The 14,115-nt window shown below is 35.1% G+C and overlaps 1 protein-coding gene and 1 long non-coding RNA gene across 8 annotated transcripts in view; one reads left to right on the top strand and one right to left on the bottom strand.

Moving 5' to 3' along the window:
• LOC131814438 (uncharacterized) overlaps window positions 1-14,115 on the bottom strand; it is a 225,072-nt gene that overhangs the window by 171,290 nt on the left and 39,667 nt on the right. The window lies entirely within an intron of this gene.
• The window catches only part of LOC131814432 (complement factor H-like), a 35,648-nt gene that overhangs the window by 8,961 nt on the left and 12,572 nt on the right, over window positions 1-14,115 (top strand). For 3 of the 7 annotated variants that reach the window (XM_059145356.1, XM_059145361.1, XM_059145360.1), the window contains exons 2-7: window positions 4,887-5,069; window positions 6,692-6,865; window positions 9,526-9,702; window positions 10,446-10,628; window positions 10,739-10,921; window positions 13,366-13,539. In XM_059145356.1, the coding sequence (XP_059001339.1) occupies window positions 4,887-5,069; window positions 6,692-6,865; window positions 9,526-9,702; window positions 10,446-10,628; window positions 10,739-10,921; window positions 13,366-13,539 (1,074 nt within the window). The remainder of the gene's footprint in view (window positions 1-4,886; window positions 5,070-6,691; window positions 6,866-9,525; window positions 9,703-10,445; window positions 10,629-10,738; window positions 10,922-13,365; window positions 13,540-14,115) is intronic. The other 4 variants (XM_059145357.1, XM_059145358.1, XM_059145359.1 and 1 more) reach the window with 4 other exon arrangements.

The following is a 14,115-nucleotide window of genomic DNA, read 5'->3' as shown; positions in this document are numbered from 1 at the left end:
GGGTTGCTGGGGGGAGGGGGGTTGGGAGAAGGGGGTTGGGGTTATGGACATTGGGGAGGGTATGTGCTTTGATGAGTGCTGTGAAGTGTGTAGACCTGACAATTCACAGACCTGTACCCCTGGGGATTAAAATATATTATATGTTTATAAAAAATAAAAAATTTAAAAAAAAAAGAAATTTTATATAACCAAAAAAAATAACCTCAATGAATTAGAAAACAAACGAAACCCAAAGTTAGAAGGGAAGCAATAATAAAGACTAGAGCACAAATAAATCAAATAGAGAATAATAAATCACCCTATTCCACTGTCTCCCTAATAACAGTCTTTATTTTCAAATTTGTATGGAAGTTAGATCTTTTTGCTTTTTTTTCTAATATCTTAAGACAGAAACAATGAGTCAATATGGAGTCTATTGTTTTGTACTACAGCTATACAATGGTTAAATCTCCCTCTCAGCACTATTTTAGTATCATCTCACAAAATTTTATTTAAAATGTTTTTATTTTCATTCAATTCAAGGAACTTAATGTATATTTATTTATTATTTATGTATTTATTTTTAATTTATTTTTTACTTATTTTCAGCATAACAGTATTCATTATTTTTGCACCACACCCAGTGCTCCATGCAATCCGTGTCCTCTATAATACCCACCACCTGGTACCCCAACCTCCCACACCCCTGCCCCTTCAAAACCCTCAGACTGTTTTTCAGAGTCCATAGTCTCTCATGATTCACCTCCCCTTCCAATTTTCCCCAACTCCCTTCTCCTCATAACTCCCCAGGCCTCCATGCTATTTATTATGCTCCACAAATAAATGAAACCATATGATAATTGACTCTCTCTGCTTGACTGATTTCACTCAGCATAATCTCTTCCAGTCCCGTCCATGTTGCTACAAAAGTTGGGTATTCGTCCTTTCTGATGGAGGCATAATACTCCATAGTGTATATGGACCACATCTTCCTTATCCATTCATCTGTTGAAGGGCATCTTGGTTCTTTCCACAGTTTGGCGACCGTGGCCATTGCTGCTATAAACATTGGGGTACAGATAGCCCTTCTTTTCACAACATCTGTATCGTTGGGGTAAATACCCAGTAGTGCAATGGCAGGGTCATAGGGAAGTTCTATTTTTAATTTCTTGAGGAATCTCCACACTGTTCTCCAAAGAGGCTGCACCAGCTTGCATTCCCACCAACAGTGGAAGAGGGTTCCCCTTTCACCACATCCCCTTCAACACATGTTGTTTCCTGTCTTGTTAATTCTGGCCATTCTAACTGGTGTAAGGTCAGGGAGATTAAAATTAAAACCACATTGAGATATCACCTCTCTCAATGTGGTTTTAATTTTAATCTCCCTGAGGGCTAGTGATGATGAACAATTTTCATGTGTCTGATATCCATTTGCAAACATGCTAGAGAAAATAGAAGGAAGATGCATAAGTAATTATCACATTATACAGCATTAAATGCTGGCTTCATAGAAAGAGTCTGGAAGTTCTCCTTCTGCTTCAATTTTTTGAAACAGCTTCAGGAGAATAGGTGTTATTTCTTCTTTGAAAGTTTGGTAGAATTCCCCAGGGAATTCTTCAGGTCCTGGGCTCTTGTTTTTTTGGGAGGTTTGGGGTTTTTTGTTTGTTTGTTTGTTTGTTTAAATTTTAAAGATTATTTATTTATTTATTTATTTTCAGCATAACAGTATTCATTATTTTTGCACCACACCCAGTACTCCATGCAGTCCGTGCCCTCTATAATGCCCACCACCTGGTACCCCAACCTCCCACCCCCCCGCCCCTTCAAAACCCTCAGATTGTTTTTCAGAGTCCATAATCTCTCATGGTTCACCTCCCCTTCCAATTTCCCCCAACTCCCTTCTCCTCTCTAACTCCCCATGTCCTCCATGCTATTTATTATGCTCCACAAATAAGTGAAACCATATGATAATTGACTCTCTCTGCTTGACTGATTTCACTCAGCATAATCTCTTCCAGTCCCGTCCATGTTGCTACAAAAGTTGGGTATTCGTCCTTTCTGATGGAGGCATAATACTCCATAGTGTATATGGATCACATCTTCCTTATCCATTCATCTGTTGAAGGGCATCTTGGTTCTTTCCACAGTTTGGCGACCGTGGCCATTGCTGCTATAAACATTGGGGTACAGATAGCCCTTCTTTTCACAACATCTGTATCTTTGGGGTAAATACCCAGTAGTACAATGGCAGGGTCATAGGGAAGTTCTATTTTTAATTTCTTGAGGAATCTCCACACTGTTCTCCAAAGAGGCTGCACCAACTTGCATTCCCACCAACAGTGGAAGAGGGTTCCCCTTTCTCCACATCCTCTCCAACACATTTTGATCACTCCTTCAATCTCGTTACTAGATATCGGTCTATTCAGGTTGTCGATTTCTTCCTGGCTCAATTTTGGGAGTTTATAGTTTTCCAGGATGCATCCATTTCATCTAGATTGCTTAGCTTATTGGCATATAACTGTTGATAATAACTTCTGGTGATTATTTCTACTTCCTTGGTGTTAGTTGTGATCTCTCCTTTTTCATTCATAATTTTATGAATTTGGGCTTTCTCTCTTTTCTTTTGGATTAGTGTGGCCAATGATTTTTTGATCTTATTGATTCTTTCAAAAAACCAGCTTCTAGTTTCATTGATACATTCTACTGTATCTCTGGTTTCTACCTCATTGATCTCAGCTCCAATCTTGATTATTTCCCTTCTTATGTGTGGAGCTGATTTGATTTGTGGTTGATTCTCCAGTTCCTTAAGATGTAGAGACAGCTGCTGTGTTCTGGATCTTTCAATCTTTTTGAGGGAGGCTTGGATGGCTATGTATTTCCTCCTTAGGACCGCATGTCCTGTATCCCATAGGTTTTGGACCGAGGTGTCTTCATTCTCATTGGTTTCCATGAATTGTTTCAGTTTTTTTTTTTTTTTTTTTTTTGATCTCCTGGTTGATCCAAGCATTCTTAAGCAAGGTGGTCTTTAGCTTCCAGGTGTTAGAGTTCCTTCAGAACTTATCCTTGTGATTGAGCTCCAGTTTCAAAGCACTGTGATCTGAGAATATGCAGGAAATCATCTCAGTCTTTTGGTATCAGTTGAGTCCTGATTTGTGACCCAGTATGTGGTCTATTCTTGAGAAGGTTCCATGTACACTTGAGAAGAATGAGTATTCTGTTGTTTTAGGGTGGAATGTTCCATATATATCTATGAGGTCCATCTAGTCCAATGTGTCATTCAATGCTCTTGTTTCTTTATTGATTTTCTGCTTTGATGATCTGTCTATTTCTGAGAGAGGTGTGTTAAGATCTCCTATGATTAGTGTATTCATATCAATATGACTCTTTATCTTGATTAACAGTTTTCTTATGTAATTGGCTGCTCCCATACTGGAAGCATAGATATTTACAATTGTTGGATCATCTTGGTGGATAGTCCCTTTAAGGATTATGTAGTGTCATTCTGTATCTCTGACTACAGTCTTTAGTTTAAAATCTAATTTATCTGATATGATAATCGCTACCCCAGCCTTCTTTTGAGACCCATTGGCATGAAAAATTCTTCTCCATCCCTTCACTTTCAGTCTGGGTGTATCTTTAGGTTCAAAATGGGTCTCTTGTAGACAACATATGGGTGGGTCCTGTCGTTTTATCCAATCTGCAACACTGTGTCATTTTATGGGCGCATTTAGGCCTTTCACATTGAGAGTGATTATTGATAGATATGTTTTTATTGACATCGAGTTACCTTTGAAGTCTTTCTTTCTGTAGATTGTCTCTATATTTCTGTTCAATACTATTCTTGGGATTTTTCCTCTTTTATGGAACCCCCCTTAATATTTCCTGCAGTGTCAGCTTGGTGGTTGCATAGTCTTTTATTTTTATTTATTTATTAAGTAGGCTCTATGCCCAGCATGGAGCCCAGCACAGTGCTTGAACTCACAGCCCTGAGGTCAAGACCTGAGCTGAGCATTAAGAGTCAGATGCTCAACTGACTGCCACCCTGGTGCTGCTTTAATGTCTTTCTTTTTTAAGATTATATACTTTTAATTCCATATCCTCAGTGTTTAATATTCCAGGTATCTCATATCCAGTCTACTAGGTACCCCAAGTGAAGGAATAAAATTATGAAATGAAATTGTGAAATAAAATAAAATTATGAAAATAGACATACTTCATGTTTTCTCCTTTGATTTCTTCTTCATCCATGGGCAAGGCAAAAGCTGAATTTTGTGAACAGATCTGGTTACTGACAGAAGTCTTCTTTATTGTTTCAAGTGAAGTTATACAAAATTTGAGGATCATCATTTTAGTCTTGGAAAAACAATGAATGTAATGTGTTAACCTGTGTCATATTCATCAAACTCCTTGTATCCATATGGTTTTAAGCACCAGGTTATGATGAAAAACATTTCAAATTTTCAGAGTTGTAGTGGCTATCATGGCAGATTCTCTGAGATCACCACCTGATCTGAGATATCTCAATTAGTTAACTGAATGCTGGGGTTGCTAAAGAGATCCTGAGTACACAGTATTTAAAACAAGTGCCTGGAAAGGATCCCTTGCCAGTGTAATTCAGATATGCTATAGGATTCCAGATCCATTAGACAAACAAACTTCTAATAATTTCCTAGAAGGGATTCTGGATATTTTAAATATTGCTTCTTTATTCCAAAAGAAATTTTAATGAACTATCCTGATTTAATATCTCATGGCTTATTTTCTCTGTCACAAGAATTTGGGTGATTCAGGTTTTCTAGGTTTTCATTTATAAATGACTCCTTATTTTTTTAAATTGTTATATTACTTGTCTTAATAAAAATGTTTATTTATATGCTTATCTTTTCCTTATACTTTCCTCCTTTCAGAAAGATGTTTGAAATCAGAGATAACAATTGAAAATGGATTTTTTTCTGAATCTGAACTTGCATATCCCTTGAATAATGAAACACAATATCAGTGTAAATCAGGATATGTAACACCAGATGGTACAACTTCAGGATCAGTCACATGTCTGGAAAATGGATGGTCTCCTCAACCCACATGTATTAGTGAGTAACTTTATGTTCATTTCATTATCCTGATGATTGTTATGCAAAAGTTTACTTTAACTTAATTCTTCTCTGTTGGCAAGGGCTGACATGGTTCTCATTTGAAAAGATAAATAAAAAAATATGTAATATTTTTTACTATTAAGATTAATCACTTGTAGGGTGGAATATCAGTCCATCTTTCAGTTCAAGTTTTCTTCCACTTTAAGACATCCTGTGATTTAATTAATTAATCAATTAATTAAAATAAAACATCCTGTGATTTGGAAACTAGATAGAGAGCCTTATGTGTATTCTCCTAGAAACTCATTTATTTTTAGCTGACATCCTTGTGCCTACTGTACCTGTTTTAAAGTGACTGAACTTTTATGTCAGTCTTTGTTCCTAGACATAAAATTTATATTTTTTAAGTGAAGATCTGGGTCCATAGTGCATAATTTTAATTTAACCTATAGAATTTACATGCTTGATAATCCAGGGTAGGTCCACTTCTAAAAAATCCTCTCCCTTGGAAAATCTCATAAACATCTATTTATTGGAGGCAGAAATGTTTCCAGATAGTACCAAATGCAGCTGTGTTGAAAGATTTCCCTGTCTCTAGATATTTACAAAGATTTTCTAAGCACAATATGTTCAGTTTATCTTATTCTCCAAAGCCACACAGTAATAGTTTGAACTGATATTTAGCATATTCACTTTAAGTAAAGTGGATGTTTGAATATCTGTTTCTACTGTTATCATTTCTTTATTTTTTTCAATTCCCATGCTTACTATCGGCACTAGCCACAGGAAAAAAATGATAAAAGTTGTTCCCATATCGAACTCATTTTATACTAAATCCATTAAAACACTCTTATTATGAAAGAGAAAATCTCTCTCATTTTTCACTAGTATAGTTTTGCTTTCTTTTTTAAAGCTTTAAGGTAGATGCCTACATAACACAATATAACATTTGAGATGAATTATTAAACCTTTATTAACATCATTCTAGTATTCTGTTAGCAAAAATTGAGACTTTTAACACTTTACTTCCTTATAACAAACTTTTAAAAGTTGAGTTATCTCTCTATTCAGTCTAGGTAAGTTTAAAAGAATATATAGCCATTAGGAATATATTAGGGAAAGAAAATCAACATATGAGCTTTAGAAATTATTGTGTTGTCAAGTACAGTTTAAAAATTTACTTGCACAGTTGAAAATTAATCTTGAATCAACCAATCTGGCCTATTTGTCACACTGCTAATGAATCTGGCAATTTAATTCACCAAATGTCATTCTGCTTTGCTAGTAAGGTATGATACAACTGTAATGGCTTATCTTATTATACGCATGGGATAAACATGTAAGTATATCTAGAAAAGTGTTCTTAGAATAAATTTTTCACAGTATTTAAGTGATAAGAAAAACTCTGTGTAGACACATTTTTTTTTTCATTTTGAGTAACCTTTTCAGGACAATGATTTATCACTGGTATTCTTAGATTCTTTTAATATAATAAATAATTTATTAGCACATACTAATTGATAAAGTTTTTTTTTTTTTTACCTCTTTGGGATGAGATTTAACTGCATTGTACATTAAATAATATTAGAAATGAAACCTTGGACTCTATTATGCATTAGAATCTTGTGACATGCCAGGATTGGAGAACGCCAAAATCAGAAGCAATAGCCAGTTGTTTAAAGTCAATGATACGTTGGACTATGAATGCCTTGACGGATTTGAAAGCAGAGATGGGCGCATAGGTTCCATAGTGTGTGGTAACAACGGTTGGTCTCACACACCAGAATGTTATGGTAAGTGCTGTTTTTTTCAGGTATTCTGTTTTTCAGGATTAACAAAATCAATAAATATGTTTCAAATGTTCCATTTTGAAAAAAAATTGCATTATTTAAAGTCATTATTAAGAGATAATGGCTAAAAACAAGCGTCTCCTGATTCAATGCAACCTGGGAGAACAGGGTGTTTTAAAGCCCAAAGACAATAATTTATCTTTAACACAGTACATTAGTGTTTCCTATGGGCCATATGCATGATAGTTTTGTAAATAAAGTATAATCATGTTTCTTAATCCAAATGCAGTCTTTCATATTATTTTAAATGGGGTTCTCTTAGTGTATGGCATAAGAAAACCAAAATTATAGTTTCTAAAAATTTCCACAGCTATTTTGCTCTTGAGTTTCAGCTTTTACACCTTCTACCTCAAGTGTTAATTTCTTCAGGGCCCAAAGATCTTTCTTTTCTGACTTTGACAAGTTCTGTGGACAATTATTACATGACTCTCTTTGTGTTTGCGAATCCACTATTTTCTAGGAGTACGAGTAGGACTTGAATCTGCGGGAAACCTGAGTGAATTTAGACTGTTCCAAGCCAAAGGAACAGTTTGTGCAAAACCTTGACAATGAAACAATACTTAGGAAATATCAGGGTGAGCAGATTCTACCTCAAGATTTGGGAGAGTTTTATGGACTGAGGCTGGATAGGAAGCAAAAAAGGATTATTCAGGTTATTTTCAAGGCATGTCAGCCTTTAGATTAATTTTTTTAATTGATAAAAAGCCCTAAAGAAGTCTTAAGAAAGAATATAAATGTATTTAGATTTTTTTTAAGATTTTATTTATTTATTTGACTGAAAATAAATATTTTTTTGAGATCACAAGTAGGCAGAGAGGAGGAAGCAGGCTCCCTGCTGAGCAGAGAGCCCGATGCAGGGCTCGACCCCAAGACTCTGGGATCATGATCTGAGCCAAAGGCCGAGGCTTTAACTCACTGAGCCACCCAGGCACCCCTGGCAATGCCTTTCTATGAGATGGTGCTGACAGAAGAAAGAGCGCTTTGGGAGGAACATCACAACTTTTGACTTGAGCACATGATGGTTGAGCTGCCCATGGACAGTCAAAATTGGATATGTAAACTACAGAGCTGAATATATAGGTCCAAGATAGATATATTTGGAATTGTCATCCAATGAATGATGATAGCAAACTGGAAAAGAATACAGAACAAAAAGGGAAGAGAGTTTAAGACTGAGCTCTGAAGCATTCCAACGTTTAGGTGTCAGGCAGAAGAAAAATAAGTGCCAAAGTAGCTAGAGAACAGGGAGAAGAAAACATCTTGGAATGACTGTTCTCATAGATGTGAAGAGAAGGAAGTGATTAAAGGATAAGGAGGTCTAAGTGAATCCTGTGGAGTGGGCCTGGTCAATTCCAATTCCCTCATTCACTAAATTCCAATTCCCTCATTCACTAAATTCCAATTCCATCATTGACTAAACATGTATCCTAAGGCAATAACCAAGCTTATTTGGAGCTTTGTTCACTCTTTCTCATCTGCAAAATGTTTTAATAATTACAAATGCTTTAATATGTCAAAGGATTGTTTTTCATTTTAGTATGACTCTAATATTTAAATTCCAGTTTTTAATTTTGCAAATTATTTAGCAAGATAGGAGGGTTCCAAATTTGAAAAATGCATTTTTTATAATATTTAGGAATGTTATAAATGTCACAAATGTCACAAACCTGATAAATTTAAAGGGATGGTTTTCTTAATTGAATAAGAATAATCTTAAATTGAATTATCATAATCAACAGTTTATTAATAGATGATATAAATTCTAGGTCCAATAAGAATAGATAGTTGTGTGTTATATAAATATTCAGGACACCTAGAATATGCCCAATTATGTGGCCTTGAACATGTTTCTTTATTTTTTTTCATGTTTCAGTTTATGGTTCAGTTTTATTTCTTTACTAATATAATCAACATGATATAATATAAATTAAGGAATTTTAGTAGTGTCTTTAAACCATATTAGAAATACCTTATATGTGTTCTGGTTCTCCAATTACATTTACATTAAATAAAAGCACCAACTATTATTTGAGTGCAATTTTAAAATTATAGCATCACTTTTTTAATATAAAAGAATACTTTTATGTTTTGACAGTACAAAACAATATCACATATTTTATAAATAAATGGCAGTTATAAAATCAGATCCAATACAAGTAAGTTGATGTTACAAACAAATTTTCAGAATACATATATCGCTATTCAATGCCTTAATATTTCTGAGTCTTCTATGAATTTAGAAGGTGTGTAACATCTAATATGGAGTATTTTTCAAAGAGGAGGATTTATCTGATGCCCCTCTGTATATGTAGTACTCAGATCCTCATTTTTTTAAATGATTTTATTTATTTATTTGACATACAGAGATTATAAGTAGGCAGAGAGGCAAGCAGAGAGAGAGGGGGAAGCGGGCTCCCTGCTGAACAGAGAGCCCAATGCAGGACTTGATCCCAGGACCCTGAGATCATGACCTGAGTCGAAGGCAGAGGCTTAACCCACTGAGCCACCCAGGAGCCCCCCTCATTTTTATAAGACACATAAAGTTAACTGTAGTGATGATTGATTAAATATTCTCACCAAATTATTTGACCTATTTTTTCTAGAAATAGAATGCAAGGTTCCAGAAGTAGAAGAAAACTTAATTGCTGACCCCAGAAAGGACAAATACAGAGTTGGAGACGTGTTGAGATTCTCCTGCAGATCAAGACTTAAAAGAGTTGGACCAGATTCAGTTCAATGTTACCACTTTGGATGGTCCCCTAATCTTCCAACATGTAAAGGTGAATATCTATCTTACAACCGCTAAAATAGAATTAGGATTTGGATATCATCCCTTTTTTACCTCTTAATTTTCTGTTGGCTTTGAGTGTGTCTATAATCTAGTGCATTAAGCCAGGACATGAGCTGGGGAGTACATACCTCAGACTTCCTTATTTAAGCAATTAATCTCCGATTGTTTCCTGAAATATGTAGTGGAAGTATGCATAGATACACATATGATGTCTCACATTCCTTTTGTTATTTTTCCTTTTGCCTACAGTTCCACCATAATATTGGACACTTTGTATAGCCTGGGCCTTTCCTTAAGTTTCATTGTGTCTAAACAATATTCAAGCAGCTTATTGTCAATTCAATCACATGTATGCTTTAATCAAAGTTAAAGCATCTGATCAAATGCTTCAAATCATGGCATTTTCTCAAACACTTCTAATAAAATGTTTCTATGGAATATGAATATTGCTGTAATTTATACAACCACATTTATTAATTGCTTTGCATACATCTTTAGAATACCTAGATTATTAAACATATTTTCTGGGCTTAAATATACTTCTAATACACTTGTTCAGTGTAAGTAATAGAACTGGGAAACATCTTTCTGGTGTAACAATGTTGTTTAAGAATGCTATAATAAATTATATTGTAAATTACATAAATTAATTTTAAAAACTCTCTATTTTATGGATTTTTAAGTTGTAGAATAGATAATTCAACCATTATTTACACAGTATTTCTCTTCTAGAGCAAACAAAACAGTGTGCTCCACCTCCTCAACTTCTCAATGGGAAAGTTAAAGAAACACAAAAAGAAATCTATGAACACAATGATTTGGTGGAATATGTTTGCAATACTAGATTTCTGATGAAGGGCTTTAAAAAAATTCAGTGTGTTGACGGACAATGGACAGACTTGCCTATGTGTATTGGTAATGTATAAAAAATATTCATATTTAAACAGAAATCAACACTTTCTGTATTCATATAAACACATAAACTGCATTTTGTAAGGAAACATACTTTTGTGAAATTTTCACAGAGGTGGAGAGTACATGTAGAGATATACCTGAACTTCATTACGGGTCTGTTGTTGAGTCTTCTGCCATTCCCTATCGCCATGGAGATTCAGTAGAGTTCAATTGCATGGAAGATTTTACAATGATTGGACACAAGTCAGTTACATGTATTAATGGAAGGTGGACCCCACTTCCTCAGTGCATTGGTGAGAAGACACTTCTCAAATTGACAGTCAATAAAATTTAATATGTTATTGTAAAAGCTATATTTGTGAATATGTTTTTGAAATTTAGGTACATTCTTGAAAATGACCAGTCAGTAGAGGTGCCTGGGTGGCTCAGTCAGTTAAGCATCTGCCTTCCACTCACCTCATGATCTCAGGATCCTGGGATTGGACCCTCACATCAGGCTCCCTGCTCAGCCAGGAGTCTGCTTCTCCTTCTCCCTCTGACCCTCCTTCTCATGCTCTCTCTGTCTCTCAAATATGTAAATAAGTTCAGGTACATCTCTCATTTTTAAAAAGTCAGTTCTTCAATTATAATGAAAGCAGACATTGCTTATAGCTCATTATATGTCTACAAATTAGCAATAGAATTTTATCAGTATTTCTGTCTCTGATATTAACACTGTTTTTAAGTATGAACCTGAATTTTACTTATGGTTATTCATATGATTTAAATATGAGTACTAATTGCCAGGAAAATGGAACTATATTTGCATAAATACCACTTTTGTTTTCAGGTGGAACTCAATTTCAGGCCCTGGAAAAGGAAGTTAATACACACTTGCTACATTACTACATTGCTATAGGAATCTTGCCTCTCTCCAAGCCTCTAACAATTTCCCAATCTGTTTCAAATGCAACAAGTTAATGTGCTGAGGGTGGGTGGGCTGTAGGCCCTCTCAGTCAGTAGAACTCCATCAAAAGAGGCAGTCAGGATTAGGCCAGGAAACAAATCTGATGGATGACTTCACTCAGGTTGATGTATGTAAATCATCCTGACCTTTGGATGACCAAGTCTTTTATGACTAACATGGAAAATATTGGGGACCCTTTTCATTTTTCTCTTGGAATGAGTTCTTTCCTAGAGTTTTCCTAAGTCCTACATTCAAAGAGAGCTCTGAGTGTACCATCTTACTTATTCATCAGATTTCTAGGCATTAATTGTTCCAAGGAGAAGGCAGGGCTTAGGTACACCATCCATGAGAGCAGAGATTTACTCCTCTTTTGTTCAGGATGTATTCCCAATACCCAAAAGACTGGCAGACATAGAGCACACGTTAAACAGGAGTTTGTTGAAGGAATCATAAGTTTGGTTGTTTATTAATCCTTACATTTTTGCTAAACACATTCCCATTGGATGTACTGTCAGTCCTTCAAGACCAAACCTCATCTTTGTCCTCTTCTATCTCCACAAATGATCACCCCTTGTTTCACATCAGGGAAAACCCCTCAACTTTTCACTCTTATTCTAAATTATCTGCTTCAATTATTCTTCTTTTCTGATCTCAGAGTTTGCCTTCCAAAGGTTAATCTTCTACCTATATTCAGCTTAACATAATCCCCTTACACCTATCATAGCCCTTACTCCAATTTTCTTCATTCAGTATTAATATCGTACCTCCAGCTAGTCTAGCTGTTCACTCTTCTCCGAATGTTTATTTTCTCCTAATAAACAAAGCAATTCTTTCAGAAACCAATAAGTCATAGCGCAATGAGAACAACCACCACCACTCCTTTTGTCCCTCAGTTACCATCACCTGAACATCTTGTTTTGTCTCACTCAACATTGTGGACAAGCCTTAAAAACAGGACTAATTCTCAGCCTCTAGTGTGTTTTGAATTAGTCTCCTTTGTTTGATTTTTTATTCCAAATCATTACTTCTTTGGCTAACCTTTAACAAAGACCTACATCAACTCATATTTTATCAAATCCAAAACATACTTCAATCTGCATTGAATTTTGGAAATATGTATTTATATAAAAAGTTGGTATATTTAACTCAGAGTCAGTAAAAATGTACTATTATAACATTATAATGTTGAATTATAGGGTGATCTGGTATATAAAATAGCTCTTCATAGATTGTAAGAGTATAAACAGGAAACAGGTTGTGGCTTTAAGCACTCAGTATCTTTTTTTTTTTTTTTAATTTTTTATTTTTTATAAACATATATTTTTATCCCCTCAGTATCTTATTCCAAAAATCTGTTCCTATTTTTTAGCGATCATACAAAAGATCTACTTAAATATTCACATTCTGTAAGAGACATCTTAGCTGTACTTTTCATATTGTATTACATTACCTTTATTGAAAAAATATATTTAAGCTAGCAATTTCATATATTCTACTTCCACAGATAAATGTGGGACCAAATGTAGTCAAGGTGATGACTGTTCAATATGTAGATCATCCTAAAAAGTGAGCCTCTTACACTTTTCTAATCCCAGAAATCTCCAGGACTGAACATGAGACTTATTTTCATACATAAGAGCCCATCTCATGCCATTGGTCAGGAGTAGATTGGTTGGTGGGATTTATGGGCTCAGATGCTAATTTCATTATACTATTGACTCTAAGTTATTTTTTTGCAGTAGTTGCTTTGATTCTTATTAGTCTTTTCAAGGGAATATTTTCATTTTATAGCAACGGATGAACTTGAAAAATGTAAATACAGCTTGACTAGAAAAGAGGCACAACCATTAGGTAAGACTGTATATGATCATAACCAGAAAATAAGTTATAAATGCAGAGAAGGAATAAAGCCAAAACACTCAACATGCATAAATGGCCGATGGAACCCTGATCTAAGCTGCACAGGTAACCTCTTATTTTCAAAAACTTACTCTATTTCTTCCTAACTTGTAATTTTAGTATTTTTGCATCTTTTAAAATTTTTTGTATTAAAATGTTATGTATTTTTATGTATTACTACACATAATTTTTCAGCTGGAAGGAAATTCAGAAACTAGCCCAAACACTATTCCTAAATATTAATTGCATCAGTGCCTTAGTCTGCTATAAAACAAAACCCAGAAACGTGGTGGCCTTAAATTAACATCTGGTCAGGTAGCTTTAAGAATTAGCGTTTTGGGGGGGCACCTGGGTGGCTTAGTTATTAAGTGTCCGCCTTTAGCTCAGGTCATGATCCCAGAGACCTGAGATCAAGCCCCACATGGGGCTCCCTGCTCAGTAGGTAGTCTGGTACTCCCACTCCCACACCTCCTGCTTGTGTTCCTCTCTCACTGTGCCTCTCTGTCAAATAAATAAATAAACCCTTAAAAAAAAAAAAAAAACTCTGTTCTCTGCAGCCCATTGGGTCTCCTGGATGTGAGACCCTTTGGTTTTCAAAGCCAGGTGTTTTAGGGGCTCATCTTGCTTTTGCAAGTCCCAGAG

This window comes from Mustela lutreola, chromosome 14 (assembly GCF_030435805.1).
Source record: "Mustela lutreola isolate mMusLut2 chromosome 14, mMusLut2.pri, whole genome shotgun sequence".
Classification (NCBI taxonomy): domain Eukaryota; kingdom Metazoa; phylum Chordata; class Mammalia; order Carnivora; family Mustelidae; genus Mustela; species Mustela lutreola.
The sequence above is the reverse complement of the archived record's forward strand: the minus strand, read 5'-3'. Positions and strand labels throughout refer to the sequence as shown.